Consider the following 26,940-nt stretch of genomic DNA (forward strand, 5'->3'; position numbering starts at 1 on the left):
AAACATTAAATGCTTATCTGATTCCGTCAAAGTCGTTAGATCCAATGTTTTTGGGGCCTCCTCTCGAAGAATGGTGGTCAAAAGGGTGTTAAGATTCTTCAAGTGCGTGATGGTAGCATGAGAACCATCAGCAGATACACCCCCTTTCCTCTATGCATGCTCTTGGCTTAGGTCTGGTGTCTTTGGAGGATTTGTTGGACTCAAGGGACTGGTCGCACTCATGAGAAGACCCAGCCGGACAGAGATGACTCTGACAATAATCACTTACTCATGTAATGTTTTCCATGAATCACCATCATGGTGTCCATCACACACCCAGTGTGTATCTCATACACTCCTCGGAAAATAATACACATCGTTATTATACCTCCTTCCTATAAAGGCAATGGATATACCGCTCTACTATACATTGTATTAACTCCTCATATACCAGGCCTGGCAGTCGTTGGGTATCTGGGTTCATCTATGGCCTACAGAGTGGAAGCGGACCTCCGCTGCACTGCGTGAGCTAGTGTTTGCCTACAACTTTCATGCCTAGCGTACAGTACACAGCTCCTAGCTCACTGTATACACAGTGCTGTACTGTGCTGCATACACGTCTTCCTGAGACAATCTCACACTCGGCCATTGTGATCCAGAAAGTCTTCAAAAATTACTTATCTATCAATCTACCAATATAATGGGGTGAAGAAACCGCTCACTGTAAGATCCGTCTGTATCCATTGACCCTACAGAGACATGAATGAGATATAAAGGGAAAATGTTACTTAGCAAGTTGCTGTTCTTGCCATAAAGGAGCTCCGGAGTGATTCTTCAGCTTCACCCATGGGCGGCTGACATTGCCCAATTTATGACCCTGATTAGTTTTGCCATGATGTGAGGGATTTGCTTTAGGTGTGCCCCTGCCAATGTCCCCTTGGCGCTGCTTACTCTCTGCCCAGGCTGAGCTGCTGCCTGTCTGGACCTGGTATTGCTGCCCAGAGTGTTTGGCCTGGTGTCGTGTGAAGCGTCTGGGTCACAAGTTCAGTTTCTCTTCAGCATTAAGAAGCTGTGTTTGCGGAGAGTGCGGTCACAGCTCAGCGAGGGTATATATAGCAGGCAATCTGCACACTGTGTGTACACAGCTCAACACTGGAGGAGTGTGCGGCGGTATGTTTAGGCTCAGCTTTTCTACAAATGTCCAGTCATTTTTCATCAGACATGGTGTCAGAGCAGATAAGTCCTGTTTGCCCGTCTCTGGGTTGTTTTCCGTGTGAACCCATCTGTCGCTGATTCTGTGCTTTTCTGCAGAAAGTTCATCTTGTCTCCTTAGGACAGGTTCAGTGTTATGCCTCACCTGGTCAGGTGGATTCTCGAAGGCTTCGGTTTTTGGATGAGCTGTTGTTGAGCAGCACAGACAGATGACATTGGTGCTACGGGATGGACAGGCTGGAGCAACGGAGGCTGTAATGGCTGGCCGGCAACTGGAGGAGTTAAGTAGTAAACCTCAGGGTAGCTGGAAACTCAGCGAAGGGAGACTGATGAAGCAGATTTGGAATAACTGCACAGCTGTGAAGTCTTGTACATATGGCAAAGCCCAGAAAAGAGCAGAGATGGTTAAAACTACTGAAGTAGCAGAGCCCAGCAGCATAGCAGAGTTAAAGGGGTTGTCTAATTTCAATAAAGTGGGCCCCAAACTGTGTAAAATAGATAAAATATCAAACTCATCAGGTTCTCACCCCTCCTGGGCCCAGCACCAGCTCCCATCTCTTCTCTGGTCCTGGTACATTTACTACAGCAGTGACGTCTAGTCAGCAGCGCATGTCACTGCTTTAGCTGTCAGCATCGTGTCAACCTTAATTCATGATGACACATTGTTTATTATTATTATTATTATTATGTTGATGTGACATTTCCTCTGTAGTCAAAATACTGGAACCAAATTAGTGTCGGAGAGCTGGCACTGGACCCAGGGAGGGTGAGTACCTGCTGAGTTTTGTTATTTTATGTATTTTACACAGTTTGGGGCCACTTTCCTAAAAGTGGACAACCCTGTGTACGTATGACAGGTGACTCCCAGTAATTTAGCGGTGTCTAATGGTGTAGCAGAGTACAGTAGGTCAGATGACTCAAGCAATATAGTACTAAGTAGTGGCGAGAAAGAGCCTGAATTCTCAGGCGGTGTGTTGCTGCCTGAGCCAGTCTATAAAGCCTGTGAAATGTGATGTAAGAAAGGCATGCCAGGTTATCATGGTATCTCAACGTACTCAGGAAAAGAGAAAGATGGCCGCTGAGGAATGCTAATGGAGGGTCCGCTGCTGGAGACAGGATAGAGGAGTCGTATTCAGACAATTGTAAAACTCTAGTAAATCATGTCCGTAGATTGCAGACGGGTCCAGGAGCTGCACGGTATTACATGTATCACTCTGGTTAGTAGAACAGACCAGGCTCCTGCATGCAGTGGGACTGAAGACATATGTTGTAGAGGTGTAGGGTGAAACCCATAGACCCCCAGCATGGGTATACTGTATGTATCATTGAGACAGCAAATATAGCAGCCATTGAGCCCTGGCGAATAATCTGTACTGGCCCCATTTTCATTGCCTATAGGCTTTGTTTGCTTACACATGACTTTCACTAATACATACAGTATGTATATATACTATATATACAGTATATAGGCTTTTAGACATTTCTCCTGATTTATGTCCAGTTATAAATAGTTCCTTTCATAATGGAAAGAGACGTCTATAAAATACAATATGTGTGTGTCTAAACGGGTCCTGTGGGGTTAAAACTACATCTGGCAGACACCCCTATAGGCCTGGGCCTCCCCCTTCATTCTGCTGTGGTCACGTAGAGCGGAGCGCTGTGACTCACTCTGGGGGTGTAGATGGCTATAACAGAGCGCAGTTATCCTGGGCACTTAGCTAGACTGCTGAGCTAACACTCCTTACAATGGCAATCCCAAAGTGGTTCCTCTCATACCTATCTTATTATTGGTGAATCCTAATCTAATAACTCATAAACCTAGAAATACATTTATGAAAGACTTACACCGTGCAGCCCACACACAGTACCTCATCATACAGAATACTCTGTCTAGTGAGCCCTGCCTCGGGGTATGTCATATATCTGCTCATTCATGACATTGAATTTTGCATACCCTATCAGTTTATCGTGGGGTCCCCCTATCTCTGGAGGATCGGGCATCTGTATATTGCACAGACACCCTATTGTCTATGGTATCATACTTAAAGATTCCCCTCTTCATAAAGGGGTATATTGTCAGATTGTGCTTGCGAATACAAGCAATTTTGTAATTTACTGCTTATTGAAATTTTCAGCCGTGCTTGAGCTATTAACAGTTTTCTTCTGTTTACAGCTTATTGCCTTGGAAACCGACCACTGCTGCTAGACAGCAGAACATGCGCAGTGCTTACAAGATCTCCTTTAGTGAGCTTGTAAGCACTGTTTTGAAGCTTGCCAGGATCGCTGAAGCACCCTGTTATCTCCTAATCATCACACTGCTTGCAATCTAGACAGCAGTGGTGGTCGGTCTCCTAGGCGACGAGCTGTGAATAAAAGTGGTAATATCTCAAGAACGACTGCAAGTTTTAATAAGCAGTAAATTGCAAAAGTGCTGTTTTTTTTTACAAGCATTACCTGACAATATGCATCAATGAAGATGGGAGTAACCCTTTCATTTCCCCTGTGGAGGCGCTGCAGAGAATATGATCACTTGCTGCCAGGTTTCCCCACATTATAGGTGATTGCTGGGGGTCATCTTATTTCCACGGAATCATTCCAAAATTTAAAAAAAAATAAAAAATAAAGAATTTCGTTGGGAAAGTTGGGGAATTACTAAAAATGATTTTTTTTTTATATTCTGGCTCAGTTCCAGATCATGTGGAGAAATTTCACTTTCTTTGAAGCATTTTGTGCATCATATTTTCTTAGTAATTTCTCAATAATTAGTATTTTTCTGGTGTAAGGTGGGTCATTTATAAGCCCCAAGTAGGTTTATTAAAAAAAAAGGGACATAATCCAAAGGACCTGATGAACAAAATTTTCTATAGTGATTTTCTATGTTATGCGCCTTAGATATCAGAAAATTTTTTATGCGACTGTCACAGTTTTGGGCTTTGTGATTTTTAAACTCTACATATTAAAGGGAACTCGTCAGGAGGATTTTACGAATTAAACCAATGGTATGCCTGTATAGCTCGTAGAAGGACAATAAAAATTATACCTGTGTTGTAGTAATCAGATGTGTATTCCCTGAGAAATTCAACCATGAAGAAAAATACAGATTAACTTATAAGTGCATTGGGGGCGTGTCCATGCACTTACATTGACACTCCCCCAATACAAGTACTGCCTAATTTGCATGAGGCTAATGAGAATCTAATTCCCAGGCCAGTTTCTTATTAAATATTCCTTTCATACTAGGAGCTGCATATCCAGGTTGAAGATGTGCGTATCCGCGCAATCCTGGCCACATATCGAAAACGTATCCCTGTGACAGAGGGCTATGTAGAAGTCAAGGTAGACGGCACCTGGAAGCAGGTGTGTGATACCATGTGGACCCAGAAGAACAGCAGAGTGATATGTGGCATGTTCGGCTTCCCTGGAGAGAGAAAATACAACCAGAAGGTGTACAAGTAAGTGGGCTGTCCTCACAAAAAATATTATTTAGGAACGTACATGTGAGGACGATGTTCGTAAACCAGTTTAGACATTCTAGTCCACATTGGATGGAAAAACTGCAGAACTGTGCAAGGGGTTAGAGTACCTCCCATGTGAATGAGATTTCCGTACGGAAATTGACCTTCTGATTCTCAAAGCCGAAAACCGAACTCGCTCCTTCCATTGTAGGGGAGTTAATCCACATTGAATCATGCCCTAAAAACGCATTATAAATTTGTTGCGCTCCCTGGTGGATTTGCCTTACATTCCACATGGATAAACCCTTGGGTGATACATATCCTGATCACTGGCGGACACAGATGGAAGATGCCCCTGTGCAAGAACAATATATGGGCCCTTTACAGGGCTTTTCATAATGCAGAATTCTACCTGCTTTGGAGCTGGATGTTGCCCCTTTACTAGAGATCAGTGAACCCGAACTGTAAAGTTCCGGGATCACACTGAACACCTTGTGTCTGGTGCTGAACTCTGAACATGGACTTCTCCCATCCCAGAAGTCTGTTTTAGTCTTTGGAGGTCCGGGAGAACAGAGAGAGAGATCCCTAGCCCTTACTACAATCATTTACCGCATCAAAGCTTGGGTTCCTATTGACTTCTATGGGGTTGGGGTCCAGGGTCAAGTTCAGGCAGAGCTCTAGTACCCGAACCAAACTATGGACAAAATTTTGTCTAATCTGATGAGCCTGAAGATCCACCGGTCCGCTCATCCCTACCCCTTACCTCCTGTGCCCCTGTTCAGCAGCTCTGGTTGGCCCAATGATATGTCCGCCATGATCCTGACTAAGAAAAGCCTACAAACACCCATTAGAAGGTCATAAATTTTCTTAACACCATCTATTGTTCACAACTGGATCTGCAGCATCCATCTCTGGAAACATGGACGAGATTAGCGATGTTCTGCCCCGTTTATTCTGAGCCTAATGTATTGGTTATCCTTTCACTAACTAAACTACATCTTTCTCCAGAATGTTTGCGACTCGCAAGAAGCACAGCTATTGGCAGTTCTCAGCTAACTGCACCGGAAATGAGGCGCACATCTCCACCTGCAGTGTGGGGAGAGTCCTGACCGCTGATACCACCTCTAACCAGACGTGCTCGAGCGGCACTCCTGCCGTCGTTAGCTGTACCCCTGGAAGAGCCTTCGCCCCGAGTCCAATCAACGGCTTCCGCAAAGCATTTCGTCAAGAGGTACGACTGGGCTACATCACTAATACAATAAGGATCTAATGAGTGAAATAGATTGTGTCCATGGATTATAGCCAAAACCTAAAAATGTTGTTATCTGTCCCGAAACTTTTAGTCTACGTTCCTACAAAGAGTATTTGGTGACTTTTAGATGGTGCAGATTTTCTGACGCATTTCTGCACCTATTAGCTAAATTTGATTACTTGTGTTTTTTGTTGTGTTCTTAATTCCTTTTTTTACGTGTGTTTTTAGCATTTTTTGACACTACGCTTTTTTTGTCTCATTTTGGTGTGTCATGCTTTACATAAAGCTGCTTTGTGTGTGATACTTCCTGGTATTTGGCTTTGACAAAACTTTATTTACACATTGCATAGACCAGTGATGGCGAACCTTTTAGAGACCGAGTGCCAAAACTGCCAAAAGTAAAATTGCAGCGTTGTTTGTTTTTACAATCTCTTTGCAATTGTAACCCTTTATCATGATAAGAATAACCCTTTAAGGGTGGTTTTACACTTACCATATTTTTGCGGGCCGATTTTGCAGCCCCAATGCATTTCTAGGGTACCGCAAAATCGGCCCACAAAAAAATCAATGGTGCGCCGTGTACCGTACGGCCATGAGGGCTGTATATACGGCTGTGAAAAAATATCGAGCTTGCTCGATATTTTTCACGGCGTACAGACACGGCGCCCTTTTAAATCAACGGGGCCACAAAAACAAACCACGCCGTCACTTCCGGTTTTGCGGAACGCCTTTTTTTTTCTCCAATACTATTTCTATAGTATTGGAGAAAACGGGCAGCAATGATGGACCGCAAAAAATGCGGTTAGTTTAAAACCACCCTAAGCCAAGGATGTCAAACTCAAATACTTTGAGGGCCAAAGTTAAAAGCTTGGACAAAGTCACGGGCCAAACTTGATATTTGTTAAAAAAAATGTCTACAATTGAGGAAGATTTTCCTTATCAAATAAAACGATTAACTTTTGGAATTATAGTGGAATAATATAATACGTTATGTAACAGCAGTAAAAAGCATACGGCCCAATGGCCTAATTTACATATGTAATAACAAAGGATAAAAAAAACCTTGAATAAAACAGATAAAGTATGATGCAAACAAAAGTGATCCCAAACACAGTATGAGAAAAGTGACCAAAAGGAAGAATGAGCGATCAGAGACAGGTGCTGGGAAAGGAAGCCTAGCAGTATGGCCCAGAGTTTATAACTCATAAGGGTGACGGGACAGAGAACGTAGGATGAAGAGAGCACTCGAGGCAGGAGTTCCAAGGTGTCAATAGCAGGGAAGCTAAGTACCGGCCATACTGACAACCTAGTTCCCCTGAAGGGACAGAAGATGCGGAACCGTGGGTTGAGAATAGGACTCTTGCCCACTCTTGTTCAGTTGTGGACTGTAGAACTGAACTGGGTTGTGAAGTAAAATGAAAAAGAGGAGAAAGAGAAAAAGGGAGTAACGACAGAGAGTAGAGACTGTGTTTGGAAAATGCTCCATATTGTGAAGGAAAAGTTCATAAAGTTGTGTACCCGCTACCTACTGTATATAACACCACCCAAGTTATCGGTTTAGTAAAAAGTTTATTTTTGACTGGTGGTCTCCCTTATTGAATTGTTTAACATCTGGTCCTGGCCAACCAAAGTCATCGGTAACATGCGGCCTGCAAGGGCATAGTGCCCCCATAGCACAAGTCCACACACCCAGCCAGGAGCCTCACCTTCATGTAACGTGCCAGGGCGTAAGAGATGAGTACCTCACCCATGGCTACTGCCCCATGTCAGGTTCCAGATGGTATCAATTTTTCAACTGCCTGGGAAGATTGTAAAAGGGACTGAATACAAGAAATCTTTGCCTACCTTAAGGGAAGGGAAGCAGATGGTGTGTGCTGTGATACAACATTTTATGTCTATGCTATCAGCTTCTTGATGAGATGGTGCTTTTCTTAGGGATTTATATTGCTTTTTTTCTCACTTTGGTATCAATTATATAGCAGCCACTTGTACGTCTAAGAGGTGGAGCCAACACTGGGGAAGGAAGAGTGGAGGTTCTGAAGAATAATGAGTGGGGAACAATTTGTGACGATCGGTGGAACTTGGTGTCTGCTAGTGTGGTCTGTCGAGAACTTGGGTTTGGAAGTGCCAAAGAGGCCTTGGTGGGAGCACAGCTGGGGCAAGGTAATGTAAGAACGGAAGCAGATATATGTTCTACTGGATGATGAAAGGATGCAAAAGTGACACGTGCTGCTGTATGTCTCTTCTTAGGAATGGGCCACATCCATATGAGTGAGATCCAGTGCACTGGGTTTGAAAAGTCAATTATAGACTGTAAATTTAACACCCACTCCATAACCTGCAACCACGAAGAGGACGCTGCAGTGAGGTGCAACATACCGGCAATGGGATTTCAGAACCAGGTGAGATAAAGATGAAATAATGACATCTACTGCTTCTATAGGATTTTACATTAGTGAGGGTCCCTTCTTAAAAAAAGCCATAGTTATTTTTTTCAAATAGAGGGCAAGTTTTAAGTAGTAATCGTAGTTTTCATTTTTTCCCCCATAAATCAACAGTTCATGTGAAAATAAAATCTGTAATCGGTGACTACAGACTTTCCCATTACTGAGATAGATGACAGTTGGTGCCCATATAGTTCTATGGATAAATATAACTGTTGTTTCAGAATAACTTGCAGCAGAATGTTAGGCTGTGTGCACACGCTGCGGAATCTGCTGCGGATTTTCAAAATCCACAGATAAATCCGCAGGTCAAAAGACCTGCGGATTATCCTGCGGTTTTGCCCTGCGGTTTTACCATCTCCACAATGGAGGAGATGGTAAACCGCTGCGGAATCCGCAGAAAGAATTGACATGTCAATTCTTTCTGCGGTTTAGAAACCGCGGAAAATTCCGCAGCATCTGCACTGCGGTTTCCATTTCCCATAGGGAATAATGGTACTGTATGCTGCGGATCCGCAGGGCCAAATCCGCTGCGGAACCGCAGCAGAATCCGCAGCGTGTGCACACGCCCTTAGTGTCGGCCTGTAGCTCCTTCCCTCTCCATAGAACTTTAAAAATACCAACTGCCATCTCCTAACTCAGTAATGTGAACATCTGTCTTCACAGGACCCAGATTTTACCCATGAATTGTTAGTAAAGATAAATCTAGGAGGAAGACGAAGCAGATTTCTCTGATGAGATATATAGCAAAGTTGCTTATTTTAATGTGTGTCATGAAATTAATATTCAAACAACGGTTACTGTATATTATTGCCAATCTATGGATTTTAATGTTTGCTATAATTCTAGAATGTTTGTGCTTCTACACAGGTCCGGCTGAATGGCGGTCGTAACCCCTCAGAGGGACGGGTTGAGGTGCTGATGGACCGTAACGGCACGCTGCAATGGGGAACTGTGTGTAGTGACAACTGGGGTACCATGGAGGCCATGATTGTGTGCAGGCAGCTCGGATTGGGTTTCGCCAGCCACGCGTTTCAGGTAAGCACTGAATATGGATGGACCATACACGGTTTACTGATGCCACTGCTGTTTTTTTTCCAGTCTATTTTGGGTAATGGTACGTCATCACTTATGTAACTGGTTTGACTTGTAATTATTACAGCTAATTATGTAATTGACTTTTCATGCACTGTCACCTTCATGTTGGCTTCATGCCTCAAGGATATTCATGGTTCCTGATGAATTTCCAGGCTACTTTTTGTGCCAACTAATAATTCACTTTCCATTTTCCATGCCTTGCCTACTTACAGTGGGTAAACAAGCAATGCTGGTGCCCAGTCTCTGGCGACTTAGTACCAATAACCAATTTTGGTGACCCAGAAATGTCACAATCATCCATCAAGTCCTTTTTAGAAGTCCATCTTTTCCCTAGATATAGCAAGTAATATGGTGGTTTAATATAAGAACCTTAATATTTTACTGGGTTCCTAACCAATATTGCTAGTTGACTATTGGAGCCAGGGAAGCCAGAGGCTGCACCAGTAGGTTGTGGGTTCTTCAGTAACAAAGGAAAAACCTTCTTAGATCCAATCTGACATGATGCCATGATGCATATCTCTTCAGGAAACTTGGTACTGGCAGGGAGATGTCACTGCAGATGACGTCATCATGAGTGGAGTAAAATGTTCAGGCACAGAGATGTCTCTGGCGCATTGCAGACATGACGGACCCAACATCAACTGTCCCAAAGGTGGAGGACGTTTTGCAGCTGGAGTGTCTTGTGCTGAAAGTAGGTATTCAGTAACTGTACACATATGATGTAGCTGGAGATGACCAATCTGACCCTATTATTCCTTCCCGCAGCTGCCTCAGATCTGGTCTTAAATGCCCAATTAGTTGAGCAGACCACATACCTGGAGGATAGACCCATGTTCATGCTTCAATGTGCACATGAAGAGCGTTGCCTCTCCTCCTCAGCCGACCGCACCAGCTACACCACAGGATACCGCCGCCTCTTGCGATTTAGCTCTCAGATACATAACAACGGACAAGCAGATTTCAGACCCAAGACTGGACGCCATGCATGGGTATGGCACGAATGCCACCGGTAAGAGACTGAGGAGGACAATACAGGTTTCCCGTCTCGTATAGATGTGTAGTTGATGCTTGTCCCTTCAATGGGAAAGGCATCTAGCACAACAACAGGGGATTAAAATGTGCCGTTGTCAGTGGAAAGATGGTCGGAATTCCCATTCATTTGTATAGGAATTCTGACAACCTCTCCACTTACACAGAGGTGTGTGGTAGGGCACCAATATCCAGAAAGATGGGCCCACCTAGTGCCTCTTTGGATTAGTAGGCCTAGCGTGACGTAATTTGCGCGACAATCACCAACGATGACATCAAGTCAGGCCTATTAAACAGAAGAAGTGCCGGGGATGCTGACAGGTAGGTGGAGGTTCGTAGCAATCTGGGTTGGCGACTACTTCCTAAAAATTGTTTTGCTCATGTATCTGTAGTGGATTTGACATCAATGTACAAGATGGGAATACCCCTTTAAATGGTGACTTTCTTGCTCAAAGTAATTAACTTTTTATTTTCCTTCAAAACCAATGTAGAAATATGACCATGTCAGTCATGGATGGCATTTCCAATGTGACCTTCCTACTTCCCATTCAGTCATTTTTACTTTCTTCTTGGGTTCTAAGTCCAAAAATGTTCCAGTAAACACTCAGACCGCTGAGATGACCTATTACAAAAATAAACCTTATTTCCCTCTTAAAATAAACACATTTCGACCTGGAACTTTTCCCTTTCCCTTTTCCACCCTCATGAACCTGGTGCTTTTTCTTGCTGTTATTTACTATTGATCAGAATTAGATTAGTTGCTCTAAATGGAGAATTTCCAAACAGATGAAAGCCAAAGTCTTAAATATAGTACTACGGTGCACTCAGGTCGGGCTGCGCCTCAGTACATCCCACCCCTAAATTATACTTACCATAAAGAGCCAAAGTCGAGGAATACAGGATCAGAAGAAAGAGCAGCTTGTGTTCCTTGCACCGGGTGGGGTGGCGACATAACTATGGTTTAGTGGAAGGTACAGCCCTGGCCCAGGTGGTATGAGGAGGGAAGGAGGAATCTGTGTGTTGTGGCTCTGGGCAGTACAGGCACGGGATCAATAGTCAGATATTATTTCGGGGGCAGGCAGGAGATCGTACAGAACATGCTGTGCTAAAGGGGATGAAAAATGCAGGTGTCAGTGCTGGGGGGCATATAATAAATTTTCCTTATCTGAGAGAACTTGATTGACCCCATAATCCAGAGAGCAGTACATTAAATAGCTGGCAGACGAGAAGATATCATCTAGGTGATCACGTTCCTGGAAGTAATCAAGTCTCCTGCACAAAACGATGCAAATATATCATTAGGCCACGACGGCAGAACGTAAAAAAATTATAATAGTAGCACAAGGGCACCAAGAAAGAAAACCAAAAACACATAACTGAGCCAAGGACGAGATTGTTTTCCAGATCTCACGTCAGGATTTAAAAGGGAGGAATTTTGGTGGCAGCCGTAAAATGAAAATGAGCCAACGAATGATCCGTTCATCGATGGTACGAAATACATCACAGACTGCAGCGGCCAATATTGGATTTTTTTTTAGCCCAAGATGCAGATAGTGCTGATCGTTTGCCGAACAAATCCAATATGCCCTACGTTTGTTGGTAGGAAGTCTTTCGAAGTGAGTAATTGATCGTTTTGGTCAAGTTTTAGCTGATGTTTATGGATGCCTTTACCAACTGAACCGAGACCATTAAAAAGTTCCCTGCAGATTCCAACTTGAATAGAAGAATATAAGATTAACATTTCTCATGTCACAACCTAGCTCCATTTTATCTCTAGTGATCATATCACGCATTCATCATATTTTACTCCCATTCTCTGCATATTCCCTGCCCTCGGGCAGCCTCTGTACGTGATAGGTCTAGTTTTTGATTGAATTTGTAATTAAAAAAAAAAAAACACAGAAGAATAAAATCTCATGAATTGGCTTTGAAAGCACGTGGATGTAATATTTCACTGTAAACAGCATAGTATTATGCCACAAGTATCTGTATATGCTCCTCGTACTGCTCCCAATCTTTTGCTGCTATCACTATTGTACATATTAAAGGGAACCTCTCAGGACATTTTTACATGTGGAAGTAGTGATATGGCTGTTTAGGCGTTGTCCCACAATAAAAATGAGCCCTTTTTTGTAGAGATCCGATGTGCCAGTCATGAGAAATCTAGTGTACAAGTTATATGCAAATCAGGCTGGGGGTGTGTCAGTAGAATTAGACGGCTTATTCCAAACGCAGTGACACGCCCCCAGAGCACTTCCTGCCCGATTTGTAAAGGAATTTCAGGCTAGATTTCTCATAACTGGCATATCAGATCTTTAAAAAAAAAAAAAAAGCCAAAATTTGTATTGGGGAACAAGTGCCTATACAGCCACACCACTATTTTTGTATGTAAAAGTATGCTGACCGGTTCCCTTTAAGAAAGTTCCAATTTCATACTTAGTATGTGTTTTCTTCAGGTCAGTTATAGCAGAGGTTTTATACAATCGTGGCTAAACATGGGGCGTCCCAGTAACAAAATAGTTATCCCTTCCCCACTTACCATCCCTAGCTATAATAGGATACAGGTTCATCCCAGCACAAGACACAGATGCACAGTATTCTTATTTTCTTAGGGTCTTTGATTAATTTTTAGTGCTCTATATAACAAATAGTTTGGCTACAGGGTGTAATCCTTAGCAGTCCCTTTTTTCCACCTGAGGTCTCGTGCATTCACATTCTTTCTCCTCCGTGTGGCCCTGCCTGGTCACGGGCTGTTCCGATCATTAGCAGTCACCAGTGGTAGCAGGGAAGAGACCCCATTGGTGAGGCGGTAGGCACGGCGTTCTGGCAGCATTCACGCGATGTTTTGTTTTCCCCCTTTTCCTAATAATACTGTGGTAGGACTGGATCTGTAAGATGGTTATTAAGGAAAGTGAAGACCCCGATATATCTCATTAGCACTTGGGTCACAAATGGACTTTGACATCTAGCAATAGCTAAATTGTAGGTAAATGAGTAGTAAGTTACACAAGACCGGCATATAGGCTACTTCAGATATTGTACGAAGAAAAGCAAAATAGTAAAAAGTGCTTATCGCAAATATAGAAATCTCCGCTAATACTCCCAAATATCCAAAGACGTCACCCAAGACTTCCCATCTGCCCAACACCCCACAATCTATAACCTCTATAGACGTGCTGATCTCCCAGTGCAGCTTTGATTAGCTGCTGCTTTCATTAGTGCAATAGCGGCTTCTTTTTCAGTTTTTCCATATGTAACGTGTTAGGCCATATGGCTCTTTTATTGCATTTTATGAGGTCCTGATGATGTATTCTTAGAGAGGCTCTTAGATGTCTTATAGGAGCAGGAAAGATGGAGGTAAACCGGTAAATTATTGTCAGCATTTTGTTTTTCTTTTTTCATCAGAACAGGTCCAAGATATTTTTTACTTTTTTTGCAACTTTGCTTTCATCTTATCCACAGAAAGTGGACAGATACAGAGATGTTTTTGGAGCACTGCAGATATTCTCACTCCCCAATCTCCCCCTCCAGATCACGGTGCTATAATATATATATATTTTTTAACCTGAATTTCTCTGGTCTGGTATACATATTACCTGCTCTAACAATACATGATAGATTTATGACTTTATGATTTTCTTCTTGCAGCCATTATCACAGCATGGAAGTTTTCACTCACTACGACCTGCTGAGTTTGAATGGGACCAAGATTGCTGAGGGACACAAGGCCAGCTTCTGCCTGGAGGACTCAGAATGTGAAGCAGGTACAAACTTCATTTATGTGGCTAATTTCTAAAAGGACTTTTTTTTTCTAAAAACAGATCTAAGCAAAGAAAAGAAGAAAAACTTATGTTAGGATATGGGCGCATTGAGTCTTTTTGGAGTAGAAACTCAAATGTGAAGTTTCAGCTCAGTTTTTGTTCCCAAAAACTCAACAAAAAGACATGGTGTGCACGTATCCTGAGTTTTTGGAGCAGAAACGCCACGTATTTGGAGAGTTTTTGCTCCAAAAAATTAGGTAAAAAGACTCTGGCATCAAGACCAGTGTGGAAAAACACTGCTCTTGATGAGTTAGGGCCCCACTGTCACCATACCCTTTGGGAAAAGGTCTTATGGCTAAGATTCTTCTCCTCCTCTGTAGGGAGCAGACTCCAGCCAGGGCATAAGGTCTCCCAGAGATCACATCTCCGCTCTCTCATGTCATACAAGCTCATCTCTTCCCTCCCGTGTCTTTTCAGATACACAAAAGCAATATGTATGCGCTAATTTTGGAGAACAAGGCATCAGCGTCGGCTGCTGGGACGTCTACAGACATGACATTGATTGTCAGTGGATAGATATCACAGACGTGGCTCCTGGAGACTACTTCTTCCAGGTAAGTTCCCAAGTACAACTCCATCAAGGTGTCATATTTTAGAAATTAATACTCTCCATTTGTGGTCCCATATGGATGTATCATTTTTAATGGTCAAGTTATGGCATATTTCTTTACTATTGACATTAACGCCACTACTTAGGCCTGTTTCACAGTTCAGTTTTTTGTGTCAGTTAGAAACGGATCCGCTTTCCAGTGGATTTTAACTGATGTGAACGGATGCCACTGGATCCGTTTTTTTTTACGGATCCGCCGAATGAAGAATTTTAAAGGAACCGCTGCGAGAGAGAATTTTTTTCTGTCCGCCAGAAATGATTTCAGGGTTAAATTTCCTCCTGACTTTATTTTTCCGGGCATGCGCTGTAAAAAAAAATGCGGATCCTGCAGTCCAAAAAAACGTTACATGGTCCGTCCAGGCATCTCGGCGGACGCAAAAAAATTGACGGATCCGCAAAAAAAACGGATCCAACGACTGGCCATCCGTCAAGATCCGCCGGTAATGCAAGTCAATGGGGAAAAAACCGAATCCGCCAAAAAAAATGGCGGATCCGTTTTTTTGCAAAAACGGCGGATTTTGACTGATGGTCAAAAACGGAAGTGTGAAACAGGCCTTAAAAGGGAACATGTCAAAGGAAAAATGCTGCTCAAAAGGGAGTATGTATAAAGCAGGAGGAGAGGAGCAGACTGACATAGTTTTGAGGTAAAAGATACAGGCTCCAATCCATTGTCGAGACTCAATTCATCATTTGCAATTTAATGAATTCACTTTTTTTTGGCCTTGTGGCATTCGATGATATTTTTTTTGTAACAAATTCTGCAAAATGGTTCATGAATGTGGAGCAAGTTTTTATACATATATGTCATTTTTGTTTTTAAAAGTCTATGTTGTCTAAAAATGCACCACAGTTGTGCCAGAACCCTTACTCCAGGCAGGGACTAGAGTGAGATGCAGCATAAGAATGCAAAATGTGATCAAAGTTGCTATTTGTGTATCTGAATAAGCAAAATTAGAGGGAAAAATAAATAAAAAGACTTAGACAACTTAAAAATGCTGCAAAACTTACAATAAGGCGCATATACAACCCCTGGCAAAAATTATGAAATCACCGGCCTTGGAGGATGTTCATTCAGTTGTTTAATTTTGTAGAAAAAAGCAGATCACAGACATGGCACAAAGCTAAAGTCAATTCAAATGGCAACTTTCTGGCTTTAAGAAACAGTAAAAGAAATCAAGAACAAAATATGTGGTAGTCAGTAATGGTTACCAAGCATAGGGGGAAAAAAATATGGAATCACTCAATTCTGAGGAAAAAAAAAAAATTATGGAATCACCCTGTATATTTTCATTCCCAAAACTAAGCTGCATCAAATTAGATCTGCTCATTAGTCTGCATCTAAAAAGGAGTGAGCACACCTTGGAGCGCTGTTGCACCAAGTGGACTGACATGAATCATGGCTCCAACACAAGAGATGTCAATTGAAACAAAGGAGAGGATTATCAAACTCTTAAGAGGGTATATCATCACGCAATGTTGCAAAAGATGTTGGTTGTTCACAGTCAGCTGTGTCTAAAATCTGGACCAAATACAAACAACATGAGAAGGTTGTTAAAGGCAAACATACTGGTAGACCAAGGAAGACATCAAAGTGTCAAGACCGGAAACTAAACGTCTGTGTCCGAACTGTAAGAAACCGCCTAAAGGAAATGGGATTTACATACAGAAAAGCTAAATGAAAGCCATCATTAACACCTAAACAGAAAAAAAACAAGGTTACAATGGTCTAAGGAAAAGCAATCGTGGACTGTGGATGACTGGATGAAAGTCATATTCAGTGATGAATTGCAAATCTGCATTGGGCAAGGTGATGATGCTGGAACTTTTTTTTGGTGCCGTTCCAATGAGATTTATAAAGATGACTGCCTGAAGAGAACATGCAAATTTCCACAGTCACTGATGACATGGGGCTGCATGTCAGGTAAAGGCACTGGGGAGATGGCTGTCATTACATCTTCAATAAATGCACAAGTTTATGTTGATATTTTGGACACTTCTTATGCCATCAATTGAAAGGATGTTTGGGGATGATGAAATCATTTTTCAAGATGATAATGCATCCTGCCATAGAGCAAAAACTGTGCAAACATTCCTTGAAAAAGACACATCAGGTCAATGTCATGGCCTGCAAATAGTCCGGATCTCAATCCAATTGAAAATCTTTGGTGGAAGTTGAAGAAAATGGTCCATGACAAGGCTCCATCCTGCAAAGCTGATCTGGCAGCAGCAATCAGAGAAAGTTGGAGCCAGATTGAAGAAGAGTACTGACACTCATTAAGTCCATGCCTCAGAGACTGCAAGCTGTTAGAAAAGCCAGAGGTGCTGCAACAAAATACTAGTGATGTGTTGGAGTGTTTTTTGCTTGTTTTTCATGATTCTATAATTTTTCCCCTATGCTTGGTTTAAAAAACGAACCATAAGTAACCATTACTGACTACCACATTTTTTGTTCTTGATTTCTTTTAGTGTTTCTTAAAGCCAGAAAGTTGCCATTTGAATTGACTTTAGTTTTGTGCCATGTCTGCGATCTGCTTTTTTTCTACAAAATTAAACAACTGAATGAACATCCTCCAAGGCGGGTGATTCCATAATTTTTGCCAGGGGTTGTACTAAAGCCACTAAAAAAGGGATCAAATTATATTGCAAACAACTAGAGAAAAGAAAAAAAAAAAAAAAAGGGATGAATCAGTGCCTTAGTATAACTTGATGTAAACCTCGGCTCATTCTGGGCCTGGGAGGCCAAAGGGTGCTCCTAGTCACATATTGTTGACTGGCAACATCCCAAGCCTACCCATAGAAACTTTTAGAGGGTTCACTTACATGTCTCAGACAGGAGTATAAATCTATACTGAGCATTAACATTGTCAAATGTTGAGCAAAAACATTTGCATTGCCCTCGTCCGTCAGTCTGTCCGGTGTGCAGACCAAGGCAGCCATCCCTTCTACGCCCAACATCCTCGGCTTACTAAGTCATGCTGCAGCACATCATGACGTTTGCCAAGCCCTACTGACTCGGCCTCTCGTGACGCCATGGGGCACAAAAGGCTCTCAGGATACGGACTGCAGAAGTGAAAAACAACCCACAGAGGAAGGGACTGGACGCTGTACATGCAGTGCAAATGTTTAAATGCAACTCAGCATTGCAATGTGACACTAAGTCATTACACGAGAATCCCACAACAGACAGGACATGTGGTACTGCAGAAGCAGCAGCATTTACAGCATGCGGTCATATCCCACCCGGTAATGCCACCGTCACACGTGTGTTCCCGATTCAGCAATATCTTATAACTAATTCTTGCATTTCATCCTTGAAACGTGGACAGAAAATGTGACAAGGAGGAGAGTGTTTATCAGTCGGAATTTGGCTACTTCACCAACAAGGAAAAAGAAAAATCTTGGAAAGTGACCAAGAGACGCAGCTGGATGTCATACTGCAGTCAGGAAAAGTATTACTCATGTTGAAGACGTCTTGGAACTTTCCTTAATGTTTTTTTTTTTTTCACGTTCACAATTTAGTAAGAATCAGCAGAGAGGGACGTGCAGTAGACTGTGAGCTCTTCAGCCAATAGAGTTGTGTAGATCCAGCCGAGGTCCGTGAGGTTCTGCTGTCACATGGTGATGGCACAAAATCAGAGGCTGCAGCATTAACGAGACTGCTTCATTACATAGCAAGATCCAGTCATCTGCTTTCCCATCTTCCACATCGCTGTTAACAGAAATAGTGCCTTCCCTGGTGAGCTGGTGATTAATGGTAACGGGACACTTACAAGCACTGCCTACGATGTCTAGGCCACAGGCATATATGAGGCTGTTGAACATGTGAAACTGAATCAGACAGTTGTGTCTTACAGTCAGTATACAGAGTGCAACACCTCCCATGGGGCTCCTGACCAGACCTGATGGCCTCATACATGCCTAGGAGGCGGTTGGGTCAGGAGACCTGCTGTCTCTGTCTGGGCATCAGGGCTGTGGAGTCGGTAAGCCAAACCTGCGACTCCGACTCCTCAATTTCCCTTACACCGACTCCCACACATATTGCTTATATTTAAGTGAAAAATGTATTGTAGTACAGTGTGAACCTCAGATATTTAATCATTTTTATGATCCAATAATCAAGATATTTAGATAGAACAGAATATATATTGGTGTACTACCCGGTTTTCATTGTTTTTGGTACAGATACGATATGGATAGACAGATATGGATAAATGGATAGATAAAGCAGATTTCTAATCTGCTTTTGCTATTGAAAACATTATCTATGAGCTCAAAAACCCTTTCAGGTGATGCAGTTTTTTAAAAAGATGATCAGCTTTTGCAGCTGAAAAACATATCCTGGAAAAACGCTGTGTGTGAATGTAGCCTTAGATCAGGAATATAACAGCCATTTATAGGACATTTCATAACTTCCCAAACTCCTATGAAAAAATATTCAGCACATCCTGCATTGAATTACTGTACCCAATTTATTATATATTGTCGGAGTCGGTCCATTTTATACCGACTCCAACTCCACCAAAATGAGCACCGACTGACTCCACAGCCGATCCATATACAGACTATGAAATGTCCCCTGGACCAGTTGATGCCCATCTACATGTGGAAAATTGCATATGAACCTTATGTTCATGCAGGAAAACAAAACTGCAGCATGTGCCAATGTGGCCCAACTCATGGACCAGACTGGTGCAAGTACCAAGTAGGAAGCCCCTATAGCTGTCCGCTATTCAGATAAGCGCACACAGCCAGTCATGGCCACAATTTGTGGACCTGACTTGTCTGCAGAGCTCAGCACTCATCTAAATGTAGCCCAAAGCCGGGGTCACACTTGCAAGAAACACACGAGTCTCCCATCTCAATACCCGGCACTCTAGGCCGGGGTGTGGGGCTGCATGTATTTCTATGCAGCCAACCACTCCGGCCCGGAATGCCGGCGGCAGTGCCGGGTATTGAGATGGGAGACTCATGTGTTTCTTGCAAGTGTGACCCCGGCCTAAAAGCAGAAACAGAGTGGAAATTGGCCCACTAAAAGCACAGGTCCCATCAGTTCCCCTTCACTATAAGGCTTTGTAATTGACGTACCAGACCTGCACAGAATCGTTGCACTGAAGGAGGGTTTATGGTAAAGGCTCGCCTTCGGGCTTGTGCACACTGCAGATTGTTTTTTTTTTTTTTTCTTTGATCACAAAATCTGAAAGGTTTCCAGTTACCAAAGTTAATGAGAATCCTGAAGGCTCCTGCATACGTTACTTATTTTTGCCTTGAGGACGTCAATTCTTTCAGAATTTTTGCTGCAGATTTCACCCATACTAATGAATGGGGAAAAAAAAAATTTTCAACAAAAACTCATGTACATAAAAAATTTGCACCTATTTTACACTGCGTTTTTTTCCTGCCAAGTTATGCAGAAATATCTGATCCAAATACTTCACGTGTGCGCACACCCTTCATCCTCCAATCAGCTGCCTAAATAAAATTCCAAGTCAATCAGATTGGAAACACAGCGCCATCTAGTGCTCTGCAGCGGTCATGTGCCATTTATAAAAACCTCAACTTTGCAAATTTTTATTGCAGGTAATAATTAATCCGAATCAGGAAGTTGCAGAATCTGACTACACCAACAACGTAATGAAGTGTCGATGTAGATATGATGGCCAGCGTATCTGGATGTACAACTGTCATATAGGTAGGTGCCCGTATCGGTCGCCTGCCATGCCATTGTGTGCTGCGCCTCCATACACTACATGGACACAGTTACGGACCGGTCTGTCTTTTCTTTCAGGTGGCTCTTACAGCACAGAGACAGAAGAGAAGTTTGAACAATATAGTGGGCTCATAAACAATCAGCTGTCGGCCCGGTAGGAATGACACAGATGCAGTCATGCCTTCTACATCCAGGAGAGAAGAGGAATAAAGCCTCATGCCTTCGAGATGGGCCTTTGGGGGGGGTGGGGGGGGAGGTCTACACCTTGTGGCACCTGCAAAAAGTGTGAAGCACGTGGCAAATTTTGGCTAATTTTACATTCCATGGTACAAATAGCTAACCCAGAGCGATTACCGATGTGAACCAACTTGGTCCTGACATCACTCCAATCCCCTATGTGTCACTATACAGATATACGGTGTATACATGTCACAGCTATAGGATCTCCAGGCCGGTACACTGGGTGCAGGACTACCACAATTCTTCCAGAAAGACATTACAGGAAATTCCACTTGATCTAAGGCCTGAGAATGTGACAGACGAGTACTGTAGCAGCAGATTTACCATCTGCTGGATTTATATTCTTTGCTGCAAAGTCTCTGCACTGCAGTGTGGTGGTAGTAGTCAGCAACCAGCTGCCATGACAGCGTGAAACATGGACCATTGGGAACTGCATCATTAAACCTGATCGCTCTCCTTACTGGGACCATTACATCCACACTTCATGGGCACCCACTTGGTACTTATGGTGCTATAAACTCTACCAATGGGTCTCCCAGCAGCACTTTGCCAATTTCCAGATCATGGTCTCAAGTCCTTCAGCATCATTCCTGTGCCCATGTTGTAGCAGTGACCTGTAGATCTAGACATCAGCGTCTGTACTGTACTCGCATGGGCCAGAAATTGACAAACCTCCCTCTCAACACTACTAGCTGCCACCATCTAAAAAAGGGCACAGTGTCTACTCAAATATATTCTATCCTTTCTGTGTATGTCTAGGAATAAATAACTTATTATTTACTCTTGCTTTTCATCACTTAATAACCCATCAGCATGCTTCACTCACCGAGTCGCTATAGCAGGAATCAGGAGGCCATGTTGCTTTCCCCAGCACTGTTATGAAGGGGGAAATAAACCTGGTTGTGAATATATGTGTATGATTTCCAACAGACTAGGATGGACATATAAAGAAAAAAAACTAAATACATTAACCAGGAGTTATTACAGTCACATGTTGTAGGGTACCAGACAATATGGCCGCTACATGGTTTTTCATTGCAACTGGTTTTATTAAACATTTAAAACAAGTGAACATTGAGGTATTGCTGCTTTAAGGCATCTGGAATGGAAGACTAGACCCCCGGCTGCCCGTTTCTGACACAGAGTTATGGGATAATTGACTCATCTGCCTAATCAAAAACATACAACTTTGCTTTAAACATCTGGTTGGGCTAAAATAAAAACAGACATGTTGCCCCTGGGTATCAAAAACAGAGGGGGCAATTTAGTGGCTAGACCCCCTAGAGCATCCATGCCATTCTGGGAGGTTTTCTGTCCCAAGTAGAAAAATAAACGGAGGTTGAAGCAAAATAATAGCACCTTAAGTAGTAAGAACCCCAAAATCTGTCCTCTAACCAACATCACCCCCCCCCCCCCAAAAAAAAAAACCCAACAAAACCCCAAACCAACAACATTCTCTGTGCAGCTGGAGAAGAGATGCTCTTCTGCAGAAATCACCCACCACAAGGCGACCTAGACATGCCAGCAGTGCACATGTGGCTAGCACATGCAGGGCCTCAGGAGTAACAGCCGGCTAGGTTTGGCCTGCCTCTAGCACAGATTGTTCCGGCATTTTTGGCATTGCCAGCGCATGGTTCAGCATTCTTCTTGCCACAGTTGTGTCAGTTCGTGGTCTTTCCTTATGAGGCTGCATGAATGCTGCAAGAGAGGAACACATAAGAGAAGACACTCTGTAATAAGACGTTTCCATAAATGCGGCTCTGTCACCAGAATTCACAATACAACCTACCTCATAAAATAATCGTAGACCTTATGAGGCAGAGGCACTTACTTTGAAAATCCATGTCAGATTGGCTGTAGAATGCTGACATTAAAGTAGTCTTGTCAAAAGCTAATAAAATTGCAAAGTTCTTGTAAAAACAAGCACCTTTGTTATTAAAAATGTTAATTTATTAATCGTTTACTGCATGATGCCTAGGTTACCGACCACACTGGTGTCCAGTCTTATAAAGAACTTGTAAGAGCTGTGCTTCTTGCCTCATACAGCTTGTAAGCGCTGCTCTGAAGCTTCCGTTTCACCATGCTCATCCAATGCTGCAGAGCACACAGCTTTGGACAGCAAAGCATTGTTGCCACTGGCCTGAGGGGTCAATCAGGACCACATGGCCCCTCGGCAAAAAAGCTGCAAGTTCAGTGTGCATCTGTAGACAAGATGAGACAACCCCTTTAGGATTAGCATCTTAGGAGTCCAGCTATTGAGAGAGAGTCCAATGTATTAAGCCTGGCTTGTATTGAGCAGTGTAAGATCTCAGCAGGGAAGAGGGACACTGAGGAACTGTAAATTAGGCTGGGTGGGTAGACAATTTGTAAAACTTTTCATAAAAGGATTAAGCCACAGATGAGAATCAAAGTAAGTACACCAACTTCATCAGGTCTAAACCATTTACTAATGCATACAATTTGCATTGTGAAGGCTGGTGACAGATCCACTTGTAAGGTATGTGTGCATGTTCAGGATACGTAGCAGAAAGATCTGCTGCAAATACTGATGTGTTGGCAGGAAAACTGCTGCATAAAAATACACACATTTTGCAGCCGAGGCCTGACCCGTAAGAGTTTCCCCAAAGATAATGCGGAGCAGGATGACTTTTCCTCTTCTCCACCAGGAGCTTCATTCTTAGTTTGTTGATCTTTCAGACAAGAATCTTTGTGATCCTCAGCTCTGTTATAGGAGACTAAACATATACTGTACCAATATTTTTTTTAAATTTAACGCAATTAGCACTAGTATGGGATTTCCTGAAAAGAAAATCATGCATCAAACACGTATAAAATTCATGTGTGTGATGACCTTACTATAAAAACTTCCAGTGATTCAGCATCTTAAAGATGTGGAATAAGTGTGACTTAAAGGGCATTTCCAACAGCGCCACCACCACCACCTCCTCCCAGTCCTCTCATCAGATCTAGAGAGGAGTTGTCATCCAGTTTTTCAGAGATATAGATATATATATATATATATATATAAAAAAAAAAAAAAAGGTTTGGCCATGACTTGCTAATTTATCCACAGAATTAATGGGAATCTGCCTGGGACGGAGCTCACCTACGACAAGAGCGGAGCACATACTGAATCATTTAGTCAGAAGCAATTAGGAGCTGTGCATGCCGGCCAGAAGTAGTCTGGACAGGAAGGAATTACTACATCCAAGACATAATCACTAATTCTAATTGCACTTTACTTAACCCATTCTTCGTGGGATGTCAGGGAGCGATACTGCACCTCCCAATTGCTGTGAATATATTAAGGCTACTTTTACAAGCAGGAGGAGTACATATCCGGATGGGATGATTTTGCACTAGGAGCTTTCCTATTGCATGCATCTAACCCAGGCTCAGGTGTTATAATATTTCACTTCCAGCACTTAGAAGACACTGATGCTTTCAAGTAAAAATCTGGGTGCAGAACACTGCAGATTTGTCATTAATACTTCAGTATGATGACCGATAACTACACGGTTCCCATCAGAGAGATGGGGATTCACGATGCTGGGCAATAGCCCAAACCTACACAGCTGCTTGAAGAAACCAAGTCCTGAAGTCCAGCCGGCAAAAAAAAAAAAAAAAAATTCAATAGGAAGCGCCATTTTTACAAGAGTTATTCATCCATATAACTCGAGCAAGGATCACATGGCAGTGTTCGGACTGGCCGACAGCTCTCATGACCGCTGCACAGAAATAAACGCGGTCACGCTTTGGCTAGGAGAACAGACGGCCAGTCCAAGCATTGCATGATGATCCTCTTCCATCTCACTGCTCCTGAAGGAAGCTTCTCAGTTGTCATCCGCATACTTAGCTTCAGTAAAATAGATATTTTCACATGCAAAGTACCATGAGCTTTTCCCAAAAGGCATAAAATCTGGAAGCGCCACATCACTCGCAGAGGAGGTACTCTCTCAGGCATCTGTAGAGCATTGACATGTGGAGCTGTTCACGGTAACGTTTTTACGCATTCATCGTAGATAAGAAAAAGCAGCAAACGGCCAAAACCTAAGTAGTAACATATGCGACTATAACACTGATGCCCCAAACTACGTCCCTGCTGGGAATTATTAACTTACTGTTACGATCAGAGGTGGAGGAGGATTACGTTGGTATTTTCTGGTTGCAAGAAATCCAAGCACCAAGTCCAGGAAGCAAAATCGGGCCCCAAATAATTATACAGGTATTCCAGAAAACAAAACATTGTAAGAAAAAGTAAACTTTACTCTATGGCAAAGCAAAGGGGACTTGTCACCAGGTCAAAAGTGGCCAGTTCTTGCTCCCCTGAGTATACAGGCTTTGATTCTTCAATTTGGGGTTACAAAAACTTTTGAGAAGTCGTAAAGTTTTTTGAGTGACGAGAGGTTGCAGAAACATTTTAGAGCGATATATAATCTTTATTCGTCTTTTTCTCACCTGCTTTTTCATAAGCCCGGTACTTGGACTGGCGACTGCCTTGAGACAACGGGCGGAATTTCATAGCTGGGTGCTTCTGGCAGGAAGCGGCAAAGGCTGGAACAGAAAACAAATGTTACATATAGAATTGCATGCAGGCATTTCAGAATAAAAAGTTACAAGAAAGATTAATACTAAAAAAGCAAAATATTATTTATAATAAATAATCTATTTTAAGCAAGGCCATGATTAGCATTTTCTTGATATTTTTCTAAAATGGTAATTGAAGAATAAGCATAGGTTAGGGGACAGCTTACTTATCGCTAGGGAACCCTGGTAAGGCCGGGGTCACATTAGCATATAACACTGGATGCGCTATGATAATGACCCTTGGCTCCATCTCTGCCGAGAGTCTGATCCTCTCGCATGAGAAAACGGCAGCACAACTGTGGAGGAGATGGGAGAAAGTAATTTCTTCATCTCCTCTGCTGCCGGCGTCCGCTGGAATCGCAATGCACTCGGGTGGCATCCGAGTGCAGTGTGAGGTTTCACATGCACCCTTAGACTAGTAGGGGCGAGTGCGAACCAATTTATTGAAGTATGTCAGTGAGCCCCGATTCAGATCCTGATCCTGCACGGACCGGCGGTGCATATACTCAACCTTCACTCCATTTATTGACTATGTAACTGCTGGAAATAACAGAGCGCTGCGCTGCGCTCTCCAGCAGACACACAAGCAGACTATACTGGGGATATATTTTCAGTCGGGGAATACGCCTTTAATGGCTGAACAAATTATGGTACAAAAAGTCTTCTAGTGTAAAAAGTCATTGAGACAACGCTTCCTTGGAGAAAGCATGAAAATTCACTATTCCAGAAAGATGAGTCCATTGACACAAGTGGCGTGTCTAAAAGAAACCCTAAACAAGAAGAGCCATAAATGCTTCTGAAAATATGGAGCACCAATCCCAGCCCACACAACCATTCAAGATGGTGCAAGAATGGCTGCCCTTCACGTTAGCTTTGCATCCCGCTGAGCGCTGTACGGGGACTGGAATACACAGGACTGTAATTTACTAAGAAAATCAACTAGATGCCATTTACAACATTGGTGAAAACTTTTCATACTTGTTTCCCACGGATGAAAGATCATCTTAAATCAATAGATCTTGGAATGACATTTGGATGTGTTTAAATAAAATGTTCCTGTGCTGAGATAATCTTATAAATGTGCCCCTGCTGTGCGCTGTGTAATGGCCGTGTCTGACCGTACAGGAACATGGCCTGATCATACAACAGCTCCTGGGCAGGGGAGGAAGCAAAAGTGAGGATACAGACAGGACAGTAGGGGGATCACAGCTGATTCTTTGCAGTAAAACATTTTTTTTTTAATCAAATTTTTTTTATTACAACACATAACCATATTGTAATACAGTCTGACACAAACTCCAGACAGATACAAAATGTAATGTAAAAAGCAGATTAATGCTTTTTTTTGTAACATAACTAGCCCCTTAACTCAATAACCCACCCCCTACCCCCTCCCACCAATCCCATCCCAATATCCTTTATACTTCAGCTAATACATCACTCACCTCTTAGTAAACTATAAATATGAATCTCTCTCCCAAACAATCAAACTGGACCCAGCCTAGC

General features: G+C 42.7%; 2 protein-coding genes across 5 annotated transcripts in view; one reads left to right on the forward strand and one right to left on the reverse strand.

Moving 5' to 3' along the window:
- The window catches only part of LOXL2 (lysyl oxidase like 2), a 74,573-nt gene extending 52,946 nt beyond the window's left edge, over nt 1-21,627 (forward strand). For both annotated transcript variants that reach the window (XM_073588596.1, XM_073588597.1), the window contains 11 exons: nt 4,432-4,643; nt 5,655-5,877; nt 7,878-8,061; nt 8,149-8,300; nt 9,213-9,380; nt 9,966-10,131; nt 10,206-10,449; nt 14,118-14,233; nt 14,708-14,844; nt 20,478-20,589; nt 20,686-21,627. In XM_073588596.1, the coding sequence (XP_073444697.1) occupies nt 4,432-4,643; nt 5,655-5,877; nt 7,878-8,061; nt 8,149-8,300; nt 9,213-9,380; nt 9,966-10,131; nt 10,206-10,449; nt 14,118-14,233; nt 14,708-14,844; nt 20,478-20,589; nt 20,686-20,765 (1,794 nt within the window). In that variant the 3' untranslated portion in view covers nt 20,766-21,627. The remainder of the gene's footprint in view (nt 1-4,431; nt 4,644-5,654; nt 5,878-7,877; nt 8,062-8,148; nt 8,301-9,212; nt 9,381-9,965; nt 10,132-10,205; nt 10,450-14,117; nt 14,234-14,707; nt 14,845-20,477; nt 20,590-20,685) is intronic.
- Nucleotides 21,628-21,872: 245 nt separating this feature from the next.
- R3HCC1 (R3H domain and coiled-coil containing 1) overlaps nt 21,873-26,940 on the reverse strand; it is a 37,410-nt gene continuing 32,342 nt past the window's right edge. Inside the window, exons 7-9 of one of the 3 annotated variants that reach the window (XM_073588599.1) lie at nt 25,306-25,401; nt 23,434-23,537; nt 21,873-22,545 (exon numbers count right to left, since the gene is read on the reverse strand). In XM_073588599.1, the coding sequence (XP_073444700.1) occupies nt 22,483-22,545; nt 23,434-23,537; nt 25,306-25,401 (263 nt within the window). In that variant the 3' untranslated portion in view covers nt 21,873-22,482. Of the gene's footprint in view, nt 22,546-23,433; nt 23,583-25,305; nt 25,402-26,940 lie in introns of all 3 variants that reach the window. The other 2 variants (XM_073588598.1, XM_073588600.1) reach the window with 2 other exon arrangements.

The sequence above is a fragment of the Dendrobates tinctorius genome, unplaced genomic scaffold (genome assembly GCF_039654945.1).
Source record: "Dendrobates tinctorius isolate UK_male_01 unplaced genomic scaffold, ASM3965494v1 ptg000104l, whole genome shotgun sequence".
In the NCBI taxonomy this organism is placed as follows: Eukaryota; Metazoa; Chordata; class Amphibia; order Anura; family Dendrobatidae; genus Dendrobates; species Dendrobates tinctorius.